This window comes from Rattus norvegicus, chromosome 8 (genome assembly GCF_036323735.1).
Source record: "Rattus norvegicus strain BN/NHsdMcwi chromosome 8, GRCr8, whole genome shotgun sequence".
NCBI lineage: Eukaryota > Metazoa > Chordata > Mammalia > Rodentia > Muridae > Rattus > Rattus norvegicus.
In genome coordinates, this window is record NC_086026.1 from 54,033,262 (window position 1) to 54,046,928 (window position 13,667).

At 46.4% G+C, this 13,667-nt stretch overlaps 1 protein-coding gene across 10 annotated transcripts in view; it reads right to left on the minus strand.

The window, feature by feature from the left end:
- Kmt2a (lysine methyltransferase 2A) overlaps positions 1 to 13,667 on the minus strand; it is a 75,673-nt gene that overhangs the window by 19,715 nt on the left and 42,291 nt on the right. For 4 of the 10 annotated variants that reach the window (NM_001108139.2, XM_039082348.2, XM_039082345.2 and 1 more), the window contains 15 exons: positions 13,302 to 13,397; positions 12,956 to 13,076; positions 11,192 to 11,314; positions 10,133 to 10,317; positions 8,736 to 8,909; positions 7,906 to 8,016; positions 7,555 to 7,628; positions 6,556 to 6,749; positions 6,149 to 6,255; positions 4,242 to 4,379; positions 2,781 to 2,939; positions 1,970 to 2,087; positions 1,778 to 1,856; positions 723 to 883; positions 143 to 325 (listed from right to left, as the gene is read on the minus strand). In NM_001108139.2, coding sequence (NP_001101609.2) covers positions 143 to 325; positions 723 to 883; positions 1,778 to 1,856; positions 1,970 to 2,087; positions 2,781 to 2,939; positions 4,242 to 4,379; positions 6,149 to 6,255; positions 6,556 to 6,749; positions 7,555 to 7,628; positions 7,906 to 8,016; positions 8,736 to 8,909; positions 10,133 to 10,317; positions 11,192 to 11,314; positions 12,956 to 13,076; positions 13,302 to 13,397 — 2,023 coding nt within the window. The remainder of the gene's footprint in view (positions 1 to 142; positions 326 to 722; positions 884 to 1,777; positions 1,857 to 1,969; positions 2,088 to 2,780; positions 2,940 to 4,241; positions 4,380 to 6,148; positions 6,256 to 6,555; positions 6,750 to 7,554; positions 7,629 to 7,905; positions 8,017 to 8,735; positions 8,910 to 10,132; positions 10,318 to 11,191; positions 11,315 to 12,955; positions 13,077 to 13,301; positions 13,398 to 13,667) is intronic. The other 6 variants (NM_001419940.1, XM_063265434.1, XM_063265437.1 and 3 more) reach the window with 4 other exon arrangements.

Consider the following 13,667-nt stretch of genomic DNA (forward strand, 5'->3'; position numbering starts at 1 on the left):
ACCGATCAAGGACAGAACAAATGTGCCAAGTCACTAGTTCAACCATTTGGATATACCTGTTATAGGCAACTTTTTGGTTAGTCAAAGTCACAAAGTTAAGGTTGCCCAAGAGAGTGGTCAGTGAGTCAAAGAAGTCCTTTACCTGCAGAAGGCAATGGGCGGCAGCCAGGGGACCTCTGTGTAGGGGAGTAGCTGGGTGTTCGAATCCTAGGGACCTTTGAGATGACATGGCAATAGCAGGAGCTTGAGGCCTGTGAACGAGGCCGGTCTGGTGACGGAGGACTGAGAATTGCAGCTGTGCTCTGACTGTCCTTACATGAAGCTTCTATGACAAATGAAAACGTGTAACTAAAAGAGCTCAGTCAAAATAGCTAGCAAATGAATCAATAGAAAGCCAGCTCGCTATCGGGGCTGGCAGGCTGCGATGGGCTAACGGCCTTAAATCTGAGTTCAGTCCCTGCAACCCATGGTGAATGGAGAGAACCGAGTCCCACAAGTCGTCTTCAGCCACATCTCATGCACATCACACACACATACACACGCACACATGCATGCACACACACACACACACGCACACACATGCACACACACACAAAGAGTGCTATTAGATAAACGTCTAACTGGAAGCAAATGAGGTATCCCGAATTAAATGACTTTGCCATTTTTCAATCCCAGTGCATATCACAAACTTAAATTCAAGTCCAACTTGGATTGGGACTAACCTATAAATGATGATGGGCTATGGGCAATGGTCCTATTGTCATCATGCTCAACCGTGCTATTGATATCTGGCTCTACGACAGGTGGACGGCACTCCATGATCTTGCATGTGTACACGCAGCGCTTGCGGGCATCTGTGGTGCTCCAGTATACCCGAGAACACCTAGCAAATGGGAAGAAAAAAACCCACAACAGACGATATACGCACAACCTATCATTTCCCAAATTTCTCCCCACCATGGGTTCTCTGGTCTCCTCAACTCAGAGAATATAGCTTTATTTCTTAGGTTCTTCGTAGAGATTGTTCAAATGTGGTGGTTTTTTAACTTTGTGAAGTCCCTGATGTTTCTTATGCTCTCAGAAAGTTGTATGACTTTAAACAATACCAGAAATAGTAAAATATTCTAAACCACTGAAAAAGACAACTAGTAACTATAACATCACGGCCTTCCATGAAGGATCAACGCCTTACAGTGCACTGAACTTGAGACTCTAAAAACAGCTCAAACACAAGGCACTCCATTGTCAGTAAAGTCCTACAAAACAAGGGAAATACAACTGCTTCATGTTTGTATGGAGAACTATCAGGCAAACACATGTGATAAGAGAGCTGGAATTCAGAACTGCAGTATGCATTCCAAAATGAGGTTCTGACGAGGGAGATGTACAAGGCTCTCCGTGTGGTTCTAGCTGGCCTGAAACTTAGAGAGACTCATCTGCCTCTGCTTCCCTCCCAAGTGCTTGTGGATTTGATCTTACATTGTCGGCTTGTCAAGTACTTCAACAATTTAATTCACACAACAGGTTATAAATCACTATGTAGCCAGACTACATTTACAGTCTTTTAGCCAAGCAGAGTAATGCAAACCTATAATCCCAGCACTCATGAGGCTGAGGCCCGGGACCGTGACTGTTGGACAGCCTGAGACTAACTATGAGAACTGGCTGGTGGTGGTTTACTATGGTTAACGGCAGCTACCCAGTACCCTCCACATTTAACAACCCACGCAGTTGGAGCAGTGCTGCAGGGCTGCCGTGCCCTCTTTACTGGACTTACTGGTATCCAATAGGAAAGAGTTTATCCTCACAGTCAGAGAGGTCATTCAGAATCCCCAAACAGTCGATCGTCATTGAGCCTAAGCAAGGAAAGGAGAAGGGGTGAGAAGAAAGGACGAGGAGAAAACTTTCTAACCGAGGGCCAGAAAAGCACAAATGGTAACCTAGCCTTGCCATCCCTGACAGCCCGTACCTATCATCACGTGGACGCTTTCTGGTTCCAAGCCATTGAGGAACTTCCTGCGCAAGCTGATTCCTTCGAAGTCTACAAACACTCTTCTGAAGACTTCAAATCCATTCTCAGGGACCACCTTAAATGAGAGCCAAGGTTGCCATCAGTGACTGTCCCTTTACACATTACTTTCAGATTCCAACCTCTGGAGGCAAATCTTAAAATCACCCTTCTGTTTTATCACCACCCTTTGCTTCTCAAAACAGGAGATGATGTATTCAGACATCTTTTTTTTTTCTTTTTCCTTTTTTTCGGAGCTGGGGACCGAACCCAGGGCCTTGTGCTTGCGCTCTACCACTGAGCTAAATCCCCAACCCTGTATTCAGGCATCTTAAAGAGACAAAACTGCTATTTTTCAGTATTTCCTCCTACATTCCTAGAGATTTCCAAGGGTGAGGAAGAATCTTCAATGCTTATTGCTAAGTGGAAAGGCTACGAACTGCAAGATTCCAACCAAAAGAAACTCTGGAAGTAGAAGCTGCTTAGATGAAAGGTAAAAGTACTTGTAGATATTAGCCAAAAAAAATAAAATAAAATAAAATTTAAAAAAAATCAGTGGGTTTTAGGGGGAAAAGCAGGAAAAAAGAGCCAGAAAACAGAATTCTTAGGACAATGAAAATACTAATTTGAACTAGTGATGTATACACAGTATCAGACATTTATCTAAACCCACCCTTTGGCTAATTTTACTGCGAACTTAAGTCTGCTCTGAGATAATAAAGCCTGTTATAAACAACTTCAACAGAAGCAACCAAACAGCTGAGCTTCTCACCTCGCCTTTGATCAAATCCCGATGCCGCTGACAGTACACTTTTTTATCGTCCAGAAAGACACAGTTCTTGGCACGGGAACACATGAAATGGTAGTTGCTGGTGCAGGATGTGAGGCAGCAACCCACGGTGGCTCCTGGCTTCTGGCAGAATTCACATCTCTGCAAGGGCAGAAGAAACGCCCTGCTTAGGCTGGCAGGCACTTTGACACGTGTCACCTCTATAGGCTTGCCCTTTCTGAGCATCCGGTGCTCACTCTCTTTACTGCTAGCCTGCTGAGTTACAGGGAAAGGGTACAAACACAACTTGGAAACTAGATAATTTAAACATTGCAACTGGATTTAAACTTCGGACTGAAACAAACTTTTCCCATAACGCACGGCCGATTTACTAGACATGAAACTATGAAGAACAATGTCAAAAAAACCACATCCTTGCAAGAAAGCTGTTACGTCCCAAAACAACTCAGTCTGACTAAAATTTTACTAGAAACTTGTTGTCTCAGGGTTACTATTGCTGTGATGAAACACTGTGACCAGAAGCAACTCGGGGAGGAAAGGGTTATTTCATTCACACTTCCATTGGAACAGTTCATGATCAAAAGCAAAAGGGCAGGAACTCGGATAGGACAGATTCTGATGCCCAGGCCATGGAGGGCGCTGCTTACTCACCCTGCTTGCTTGTCCTCCCCCCCTTTTTTTAGACAAGATTCTCCATGTAGCCTTGGATGCCCTGAAATTCATTCTGTAGACCAGGCTGGCCTTGAACTCAGAGATCCACTTGCCGCTGCCTCCTGAGTGCTGAGATTAAGTAAAGTGTGTGCCACCACCTCACCCAGCCCTCATCTTTCTTTCTTTTTTAAATATTTTATTTATTCATTTTATATATGACGAGTATACTGTCACTGTCTTCAGACACACCAGAAGAGGGCATCGGATCTCGTTACAGATGGTTGTGAGCCACCATGTGGTTGCTGGGAATTGAACTCAGGACCTCTGGAAGAGCAGTCAGTGCTCTTAACCGCTGAGCCATCTCTTCAGCCCCTCATCTTGCTTTCTTACAGACCCAGGACCACAAGCTTGGGCTACTCTATTGGCTACATCCCTTCTGGTGACTCCTTAGGGTCAGTCAAACTCCAACTTTGAGACATCACCCCTTCGATAACGCTGTGATACTGTGACTGCTCTCGGCTGCTACAACCTCCCCTCCCCTTCCGTGTCATGTATGCTCATAGGGTTCATTCTCTGACCTTCGGAATGTTGATTTAACTTGGCCTCTGGGCTAATTCTGTCGCAACGTATTAAGCTGATCCTTTGTTTCTTTTTTCAGAGGATCAGGCCTACAGCACACACCACTACTTACCAGCCCCAACAGTGCTGCCAAAAGCCTCAAAAACCAGGGCACAGAAAGAGACTAAAACCACTAGGGGGTTTCCTTCATAACTGCGCACAGTAAGTTCTTACCAGCTGCTTGCCCCTAATCACAGCCATATGCACGTTCTTTAGTGAGCCGTCATCATCTTCAAACACCTCTGCTGACCACAAAGCACAGTTCACATGTGTCCACTCATTTTGGCCAATATACAGCAAACGGCCAGCATCCTAAAGAACAGAACCAAAGGACTTCATGTTAGTTTGACCTCAGACAAGATACCTCGAAAAAAAACGGTAATTCTTTAGAGATTAGATCATAATCCAGTTTTCATTTTTTCTTCTACATTCTTTCTCGAAATTTCTCCATAAATGGAAATATTTTATAATTCTATTGAAAACAAAACAAAAAAAGTATATGGTAAGTTTACATAAATATACATACTTCTTTAAAACCATATTTAAGATTCAATTCTCCCAGACTGTACTAAATAAAACCTTTCCCCAGAGTGCAGGTGGACTGAAACAGGTCTTTATGCACGCAGATACTCTAATACCTACCCACGTTCCCCCCAAAACGATGCATTTTAAGCTCCCACTGTAAAGCCATTAAATAAAAACTTCACATATATTTTTATCATTTAATCTTTATAACCATGCTAGGTTAAACCTATCTCCTTGTGGGAATGGAGACATGGGCCAGAAGTTAAGAGTATTTTCTAGCTGGGCTTGGTGATGCACACCTTTAATTCCAGCGCTAAGAAGACAGAGGCAGAGGCAGGCAGAGCTCTGAGTTTGACGCCAGCCTGGTCTACAGAATGAGCTCCAGGACAGCCAAGTCTACACAGAGAAACCCTGTCTCAAATCCCCTGCTTTCCCCCAGGGAAAAATCAACTTATGAACCAGGTATAGTGGCTCATACCTGTAGGGAGGCAGAGGCAGGTGGAGCTCTGTGGGTTCCAGGCCAGCCTGGTCTACAGACTGAATTCTAGAACAGCCAGAGCTACACAGAGAAACACTGACTCAAAAAAATAAAAGCAAATAAACAAATGATGCTTCAAGGAAAGGGATCATCTTCACTTTAAGCATGGAACTGAGGGCTGCTGAGGTTAAGCTCTTGCTAAGGTTAGCAGGCAGGAAGATACACAACGCCCTCGGGCAGTCTGTCAGAACTGGGGCTGGTAATTATTCTGCTACTTACACTAAACAGAGGCTGTGGTGTATACAACTTATGTCTGATGAAGACTTCAAGTATGTTTGACAATTACTTATCAGTAATTTCATTTATGGCAGATCACTTTTCAAATCAACTAATCACTTATTTAAGACTCTATGGAGATGGGGATGGGGATTTAGCTCAGTGGTAGAGCGTTTGCCTAGCAAGCGCAAGGCCCTGGGTTCGGTCCCCAGCTCCAAAAAAAAAGAAAAAAAAAAAAAGACTCTATAGAGCCATTACTGGAGTGACGGCTCAGTGGTTAAGAGCACTTGATGCCTTGCAAAGAACATGGGTTGGGTTCCCAGGGCTCACGAGCATCCATAACTCCTGTTCTGGAGGATCCCATGTCCTCTTCTGACCTCCACATGTAGTAAACACGCAGGTAAAACATTCATACACATTAAAAACCCTACAATTTAAAGAAATCTCTAAAGCCAATCACAGGGCCAGTTGTCTATATTCCTAGCTACTAAGTGGGGCTGAGGCAGGAGGATCAAAAGTTCTTGGCCAGCCTGGGTGACATGGTAAGACCCTGTCTCAAAATGAAAACAAAACCAAAAATAACCCTAGGTGCCACAAACTCATTAAAATCATCAGGTACCGGGGTTGGGGATTTAGCTCAGTGGTAGAGCGCTTGCCTAGGAAGCGCAAGGCCCTGGGTTCGGTCCCCAGCTCCGAAAAAAAGAACCAAAAAAAAAAAAAAAAATCATCAGGTACCGACACCAAGGACAGATGGTCACGCGACGTCCTTATTAACCGGGACCGCATACCCCAAAGTACTTACGTTAGCACTATCATCACCATACATCAGACACAGCGCACACTGTCGGTTGTCATCTATGCCTGGGGGTGGATGCAGTTCTGGACTGTCTTCTCGACTCCTGTCAGTACCTTCGGATCCCAAAGATATGCGGTTAAAACTGGCAGCACTACGGTTCTCTAGGGAGAACTCAGCTCGAGCAGAGTCTAACACAGACACCTACAAAGGTGTTACAGCCATGGTGTCTGGAACTGTCTGATCAAGTATGTTAAGTTTAGACTCGGGGTTGGGGATTTAGCTCAGTGGTAGAGCGCTTGCCTAGCAAGCGCAAGGCCCTGGGTTCGGTCCCCAGCTCCGAAAAAAAAAAAAGTTTAGACTCAGTGGGCCGGTCATTTGCATCTAGGTACGTAACGACTGTTTGGATGACTTACTCAAGATTGGGGGTGTAGGAGGATGGAGCGGCGTGGGCGAGTCCGGCTCTCCGGGTCCTTTGGGTTTGGGAGCTGGAATGATTTTCTTCATTAGAGGAGGCTGCTCGGTGTGGCTGCTCTCCTCTCGCTCCTGCCACTGAGCATAGTTATGGTCAAGTGAAGGTGGTAGCACTGCGTTGGGTAACATCCCACTGCTGGAAACAATCAGCCGACAGGTACTTACTGAGTGCCTGCGACCCGGCCTGCGGCAGCTGTCCCCGCCAGCCGCAGGCATCGGGCGCACCCACGACAAGGCCTCCAACGCACCCAGGACACACCAGCAGTGCCTCGAGCGCACCCACGACACGCCACGCACAGAACGTAAAACTGCCTCACTGTACGTAACACCTTAAACACTTCAATTCTGTCTGGGACAGGCTCTCACAATGCAGCCCAGGCTGGCCCTGAATTCCTCATCCTCCTGCTTTAGTCTTCCACCTGCAGGGAGTACGGGTGGACACTAGCACGCTTTAAGGTAACAGCCTTAACATGTGACTCTTCGGGCTGGGGATGGCTCTCAGTGGCAGAATACGTGAGGTCCTGGGTTCTCTCCCCAGGACCTCGGTAGGGGAAAGACTGCATGCATAACTTTCGATTAAACAGAAACAATGATTAACTCTACAAAAAAAAAATCAAAATAGGTTACGGGGATAAAGTTTAAGGGGTACATATTGAGAATAAAAGCAGGAGGAGGCAGAGGTTGCGGTAAGCGCCCCATTACGCTGCGGCCACAATGGTGTTGCTCTAGCACACGCTGCCCACGGGCCACATGTCAAATTAGGATTTCAACGAGATAACAAAATACAAAAAAGCCCCAGGCTACAACAAACACGAATGTTATGTGTCATTTCCAAACACAGCACAGAACAGGCATGTCAGCCGGTTGATTTTAATACTAAAATCCACAAATTCAATCTACAAATGTGAGGCGTCCGCTTCTCACTGGCAGCTCTCACTTACTTGTTTGATACTTTATTTGGCTCCCAAAATCTGGACTTTTTGACACTGAACCACGGAAAAACGCGCTCCATTTGCTAGAAGAAAACAAAGAGAATGAGAATGAGAAAGTTCCTGTAGATCCCAAATAAATCCAACTACACACCAGTGTCTCAGGCAATGTGAGGAGGATCTCAGGCCAAGGCAAATCCATTTATGCTGGTAACCGTACCAACTTCCCAACCTCCTCCCAAAGAAGAAAAAAAAACCCAAGAAGCTTTCGACGTAGCATAAAGCAGGAAACAGAAGAGAAGGTATTCATGGGGCAATTACACACGGTGTGCATCAAAACCATGAATTATTAATCTCATTCACCCGAATAAAGAAAGACTTGACCATGCTGTTGGCTTTTTTTATCTCTGGCTGCCCTCCATCAGAATTAATGGCTGCCTGAATGATCTTCACAATATCGTCGCTGAACTCCAACTGTATACAAAAATAAAACATCAATAATTCACAACATAGTAAGCAGTGCGTTCTCAAAACCACCTCTCCTCCTCCTCCACCATCGCCCCGCACAGACACCCAACAGGAAACCCACAGCCTATTTTAATACAGTGTAATTACTCCCTGAGCCCTTTAGGATTCGGTTCACAATTTACTTGAGACAATCACAAGATGCCAGGCTAAGAAGGCAAGAATGCAAACAAACCGTCTCTGTCACGGTAAGCGCCCAAAACAAGCTCGCAGTTGTTATATTTGTACTCGAATGAAGAAGCGACAGTAAATAAGGATGACAGAGCAAACGAATCCTCCCTATGCAACCTTAAAATCATAAACTTCATGGTCTCTATCTACAAATGGATAAAGGAGAACGCAATAGTCAGATCTAAGCTTAAAGGGGAGACATACTAACTTCACATTAGCATTTTCCTTAAGTAGTTTGGTGCTTCCTCGTAACATTAAAATAATTTAAGTAACCCAGATGAAAGCCAACTGAAATAATTATTTTAGGTACCACCACATCAACACCCTTCTGAGACATACGTCTGAAATAACTCCAATTCTGGGGACCCTGAAGCGATGTGACACCTCTAAATACAGTATGAATCACTCTGGTATTTACTTATACCCAGCTATACTTCCAAAAAACCAAGGAAGCAGAAACAAAACACTTGAAAATTGGTCATGTGCTCCCGACGTACCACAGATACGTAGTTGCCCTGGTCCATTTTCTTCTTGACTCCCTCGAGGTCTAACGGCTGCTGTTCATCCTGTTTGCTGACCTCAGTAAGGACAGGAGGATCTGGCCCTTCTGGGGAGCTCCGGGAAGGTATGCTCTCCTCGGTCTCAGGGTTTAAGTCTGGAGGCTTGGCAGCCTGTTGCCAGGAAAGAGGGTTTTGTCACCACACCCCAAGAAAGAAGCACCTGTGCACATCCTATTAAAACTAGTAAGGTGGCACCAGGAACAACACAGAACATGAAAATGTCAGTTCCAAAATTGGAGCTAAAAAAAAAAAAGGAGGGGTTGGGGATTTAGCTCAGTGGTAGAGCACTTGCCTGGCAAGCGCAAGGCCCTGGGTTCGGTCCCCAGCTCCGGGGGAAAAAAAAAGGTGCTAAAGACGGACCTGTTTTCTTACAGCTTGTCTAGGTAAGCATAAGAGAGTTCTGCTCAATCATCTGTAACAGTGGAATAAAATCAGGCCAAAAACTCTGTCCGATCCTTTGAACAGACAGCCAAATAGTTTCCTACACCAGAAATGGGAAGAGACACGGCTTAACGGGTAACAGTGTGGTGTGCCATCAACACACACACACACACACACACACACACTCACACACGAGTGATAAGAAAGTCAGAGCTTTACAACGAAAGATAAAGCAGCACCAGGCCCTATGCTAAGGTGACACACTCGCTCTCCCAGCAGGCTTAGTTAGTTATAAAGACCACTCTGTAAATTTCTACAGACAACAGGAATTTTTATGCTGCTTGCCAAAGTTGCCATTGGGCTCAAGCCTCCTCAGCCCTTGCTGGAGAGGTAGGGTAAGGTTTTGTTTTTTTGGTTTTTTTGTTTTTTTTCTAAAAGGCAACCAAGATCAGGTTGCTCCCCTGAAGAAGCCCGTCACTGAATCCCCATCAATGTCTGCACACGAGACTCAAACTTCCTTTTCGTCTTTCTTTTGAGATGGGAAGATTACTATGTAAACCTCAAAGTCACAGCCACTACCTCTGCCTCTGCCTCCCAAGTGCTGGAATGATAGGCGGATTCCACCACACCCAGACCAAACACCACCCATTTTGGCTCGGTGTCTGGGAAGGGTGGACAGGGTATAGACCCCCTAAAACTGAAGTTACAGACAGCTGTGAGCTGGGAATCAAACCTGGGTCTTCTACAAAAGCAGGACGTGTTCTTAAACATGGAGCAATCCCTCTAACCCCAAGGGATTAAAAAACTTCCTAATGTTATGACGGAGAGAAGAAACAATAAAAAGTAAACGAAGAATGAAGCCAAGAGAAGCGGGCAGCAAAACCAGCCTTATTTCATCACCAGGTAAAACCACCCAAGATCACACCCTCAAACCAGACGGAACCTCTGCCCACCTGGCGGTACCGCAGCAAGTGACTGGTAGTCCGGGAATTCAACAGGGCTGTGAGAACCTGCTTGAGGGACGCCTGCAGCTCTTTCTCCAGGGCCAGTCTCCACTCTGCAGGGTGGCGCTCAGTGCAGTTCACACACGTGTAAGCCACGCTTTCCGGCAGGTTAGACAGAATCTCATACATCTCGTCTAGGAAAACAAACCCAGAATGTTGAGGGCCTTTACCGGGCAGAGGAGAGAAAGAGCGACTATCCCGCTGCCCCACAGAGCTACATGCGAGGGTCTGAGCTAAGCTGGTAGTGTGACAGCAGTGGTTCTTAACTTCCTAATGCTGCCACCCTTTAAGACAGTTCCTTATGCTGTGGTGACTCCCCACCCACAACGTTACTTTCCTCCCTACTTCATAATTGAATTTTTGTTACTGTTTTGACCCCCCAAAGGGGTTGTAACCCCACAGGTTGAGAACCGTATCTTATAGGATATGCACACCCTGACCCCGAAAGGGGACATTATTAACATAAACTCATGACTAGATAGCAAGCAACAGGTTTGGAGCACCATCAGGGTTTGGCACCCAGAAAGATATCTGCTGAGGAGAAATGAGCACACATGATCCACTGATGCTGTCACAGTTCATCCTCATTATCAACTTGATAGGATTCGGGCTCACACAGAAGATATAGCTGGCTGTATCTGTGAAGGGGTTTCCAGAGAGATTTAATGGGGGGGGACCCACCCACAATGTGGGTGGCATACAGTCCTATGGGCTAAGGTCCCGAACTGAATGAAAAAGGAAAAGAAGAAAACCAGCTGACACCACAGGCCAAGATCACAAAGCTCTCCTACCATGATGGACTGTACTCCTCTGAACTGTGAGCAAAATAAAGCCTTCCCTCCCTTCCCTGGCTTCTCATCACAGCAGTAAGAAAGAAACTGGTGTAGCTGCTCACTCTGGAGGCCCAAAACTAAACTAGGAAGAACCCAATGACAGCCCTGTGTTAGGTCCCTCAGTGGCTGTGGCTGCAGCGCTAGAAAGAAACTAAAAACAACAAAAGAGTCCGACCTTCTGTACCTGAGAGACCCTCGCACTTGGAGTGGACCCACCGGTCGCACTTCCCACACTGCATCATCTTGCTCTCGTAGTCATCGTCGTCGTAGCACTTGTCACAGAGAGGGCAGAAGTTCCCTGAAAGTCAAAGGTGCAACCTGCTGTGGCCCACACCAACGCTCTCATAGCCTTTGGCTTACGTGTGCCAACCTAATCTAAAGCAAAACTAGGAGAGGGCCGTAGGGTGGTCAGCCACTAGGGTATGAGAGAACTGTGAGCTGCAGACACATCTGTAAGGGCCGCAAGGTAGATTTTAATGATAACAAAAAAACGGAGGCAACTGTAACTCCAATCTATGAGGCAGAGGCAGGAGGACTAAGGACTAAGAGTTTAAGGATGGCCTCAGCACCACAGGGGTGTGGTGGGAATCAGAAGGAACAACATATCTTTTAAACACAGTGTTTCGGCTTTTAAAGAGCTGACAATACAGGAGTAAGAAACGGTAAATTTTTTCCTTGTCAGGTCTCAAAGAAACCCAGGACAAGTTCCTGTGGCTCCTCTATGCCCTCCTTGCCCGCCCGCCTGTACCCCAAACTTCTCTGCCACCGGGGCCTGCTTTCACTGCCCTCCCCCAGCCTCTCACGCCTGTGTTTCAGCCACTGAGCTCTCGGCCTTCCACCCTTGGCCTCTGCCCTCTTCTGTCTCTCCCCTCTTTCCTCTCTCCCCTCTTCCTCTCTCGCTCCCTAACACCCCAACCCCATGGCCCAGTATGTGCTCCTCCTCTGGCTGTTCCCTCTCATATCTACATAAGCCTGCTCCCCAACCTTACCTCAGAGCAGTCCTCACTGTCATTCACTGCTATTCGTATTAGAACTCAGACCAGTACTTTCTAAGACTCATGTCTAGGTACAGCCTTACAGACAGGCCCGACTGACCTGTGACCCCCACATTATTCACCATTTAATAAACATCCTCAGGAGGTAAGGCTTATCTCCTGTGGGGCGCAGCCCACACCTGCAGTCCACGCACTGAGGAGGGAGAGGCAGTGTGGACCACACAGCAGGACCGACAGGAGCGTGTCAGCGTCATTGTAAGCTGCTGAGCGCACGGCTGCGGTTTTAGCAGTTATCTTTCTGCAGTGCTAAGGACTGAGCCCCGGGCCTTGCAATCTCTGGGCAGGAACTGAATGAGCTACCTCTCCGGCTTTTTTTCCCCTACACTTTTTATTGAGACGGTCCTGCTAAGTTCCCAGGGCTGGCCTCTGCACCTAGCATGCTAGGGTTATGGGCCTGTGTTAGGGTCAGACTGGTGTGATTGCTGAAATAAAATGCTTACACACCACCTGAACTCATTCTGAAGTCAAATGTGTATTTACCACATTTGGGGCCTACCGTTTCAGAACAGTAGTTTCGAAGTAACGATACTCCCCATAATTCTTCCTATATCAATTAGAGAAATGGTTCAAGTTGCTGTCTATGTGAATAAAAAACAAGAGGCACCGGGAGGTGGCTGTGCCTCTAATCCCTGCACTTGGGAGGCTGACGCATGTGAGCTCAGTGACTTCAAGTTCAATTTGGTCTACATAGCGAGTTCTCGGACAACCAGGGTTTACGGACCCAGTCTCAAACAAAACTAGTAACAAAAAAACAAACAAAAAATAAAAGCAGGAACAGAACATGTGCCTAGCCTGTCTAAGACACAGTGAGGAGGGTCCCACATCCTTCCACTAAGTCCCCACAAACACTAAACCGGACCAGTCACTCACTCAGCACTAGGTACCTTTAGCAAAGAGTTTGGCACAATCATGGCACAGTGAAAAATCGTGAGACCACTGTGCGTCCCACCCTTTGCCTGGAGTCGTGGATCCACAGCTCTTGCAGCGGACACACTTGGTGCAGATCTGGAAAGGAATAAAAGGCGCTCAGTAGGAATCTCTTGGGCTAGTTAGTATCTTCTGTGATTTACGAAGACTGGAAAGGCAATTATTCCTAGGTCTGACTTCTTCACCGAGATTACTGGGAAGCGGCTGTTCCGTGGCGGGCTAAGGGGGAGTAACCTGCTACAAGTCACCAGCCTCACCCAGCCACCACGGTGCTTGTGGAAGTAGCACGGTGTGTGTACCCACCCACACTTTCTTCTTCTTCGTGGGCTTGGTGGGGTAGTTTGGTCCCAGGCACTCGGGGTGATAGCTGTTTCGGCACTTGTTACATTCCAGCAGCTGCTGCAGGGGGACAACAGTGAGAAAACAGATGACACCAGCGTCTCCACCGAGACACTCCAGCAAACACACAGAGCCACTCAGTAATAAGTGAATTTATCACACAGACTTTACTTATTTTGGGGTTTTATTTCCTAAAGTCATTTTCTTCTATTTCCCAAAAATTAAAAGAAAAAACAAGAAATAATCTTCTGTCAGAAAACTGTCAGTAGACAGTATGCATTGACACAAAATACGGGTACAGAAGGCGGGGATGGACACAGGGAGGCTCCA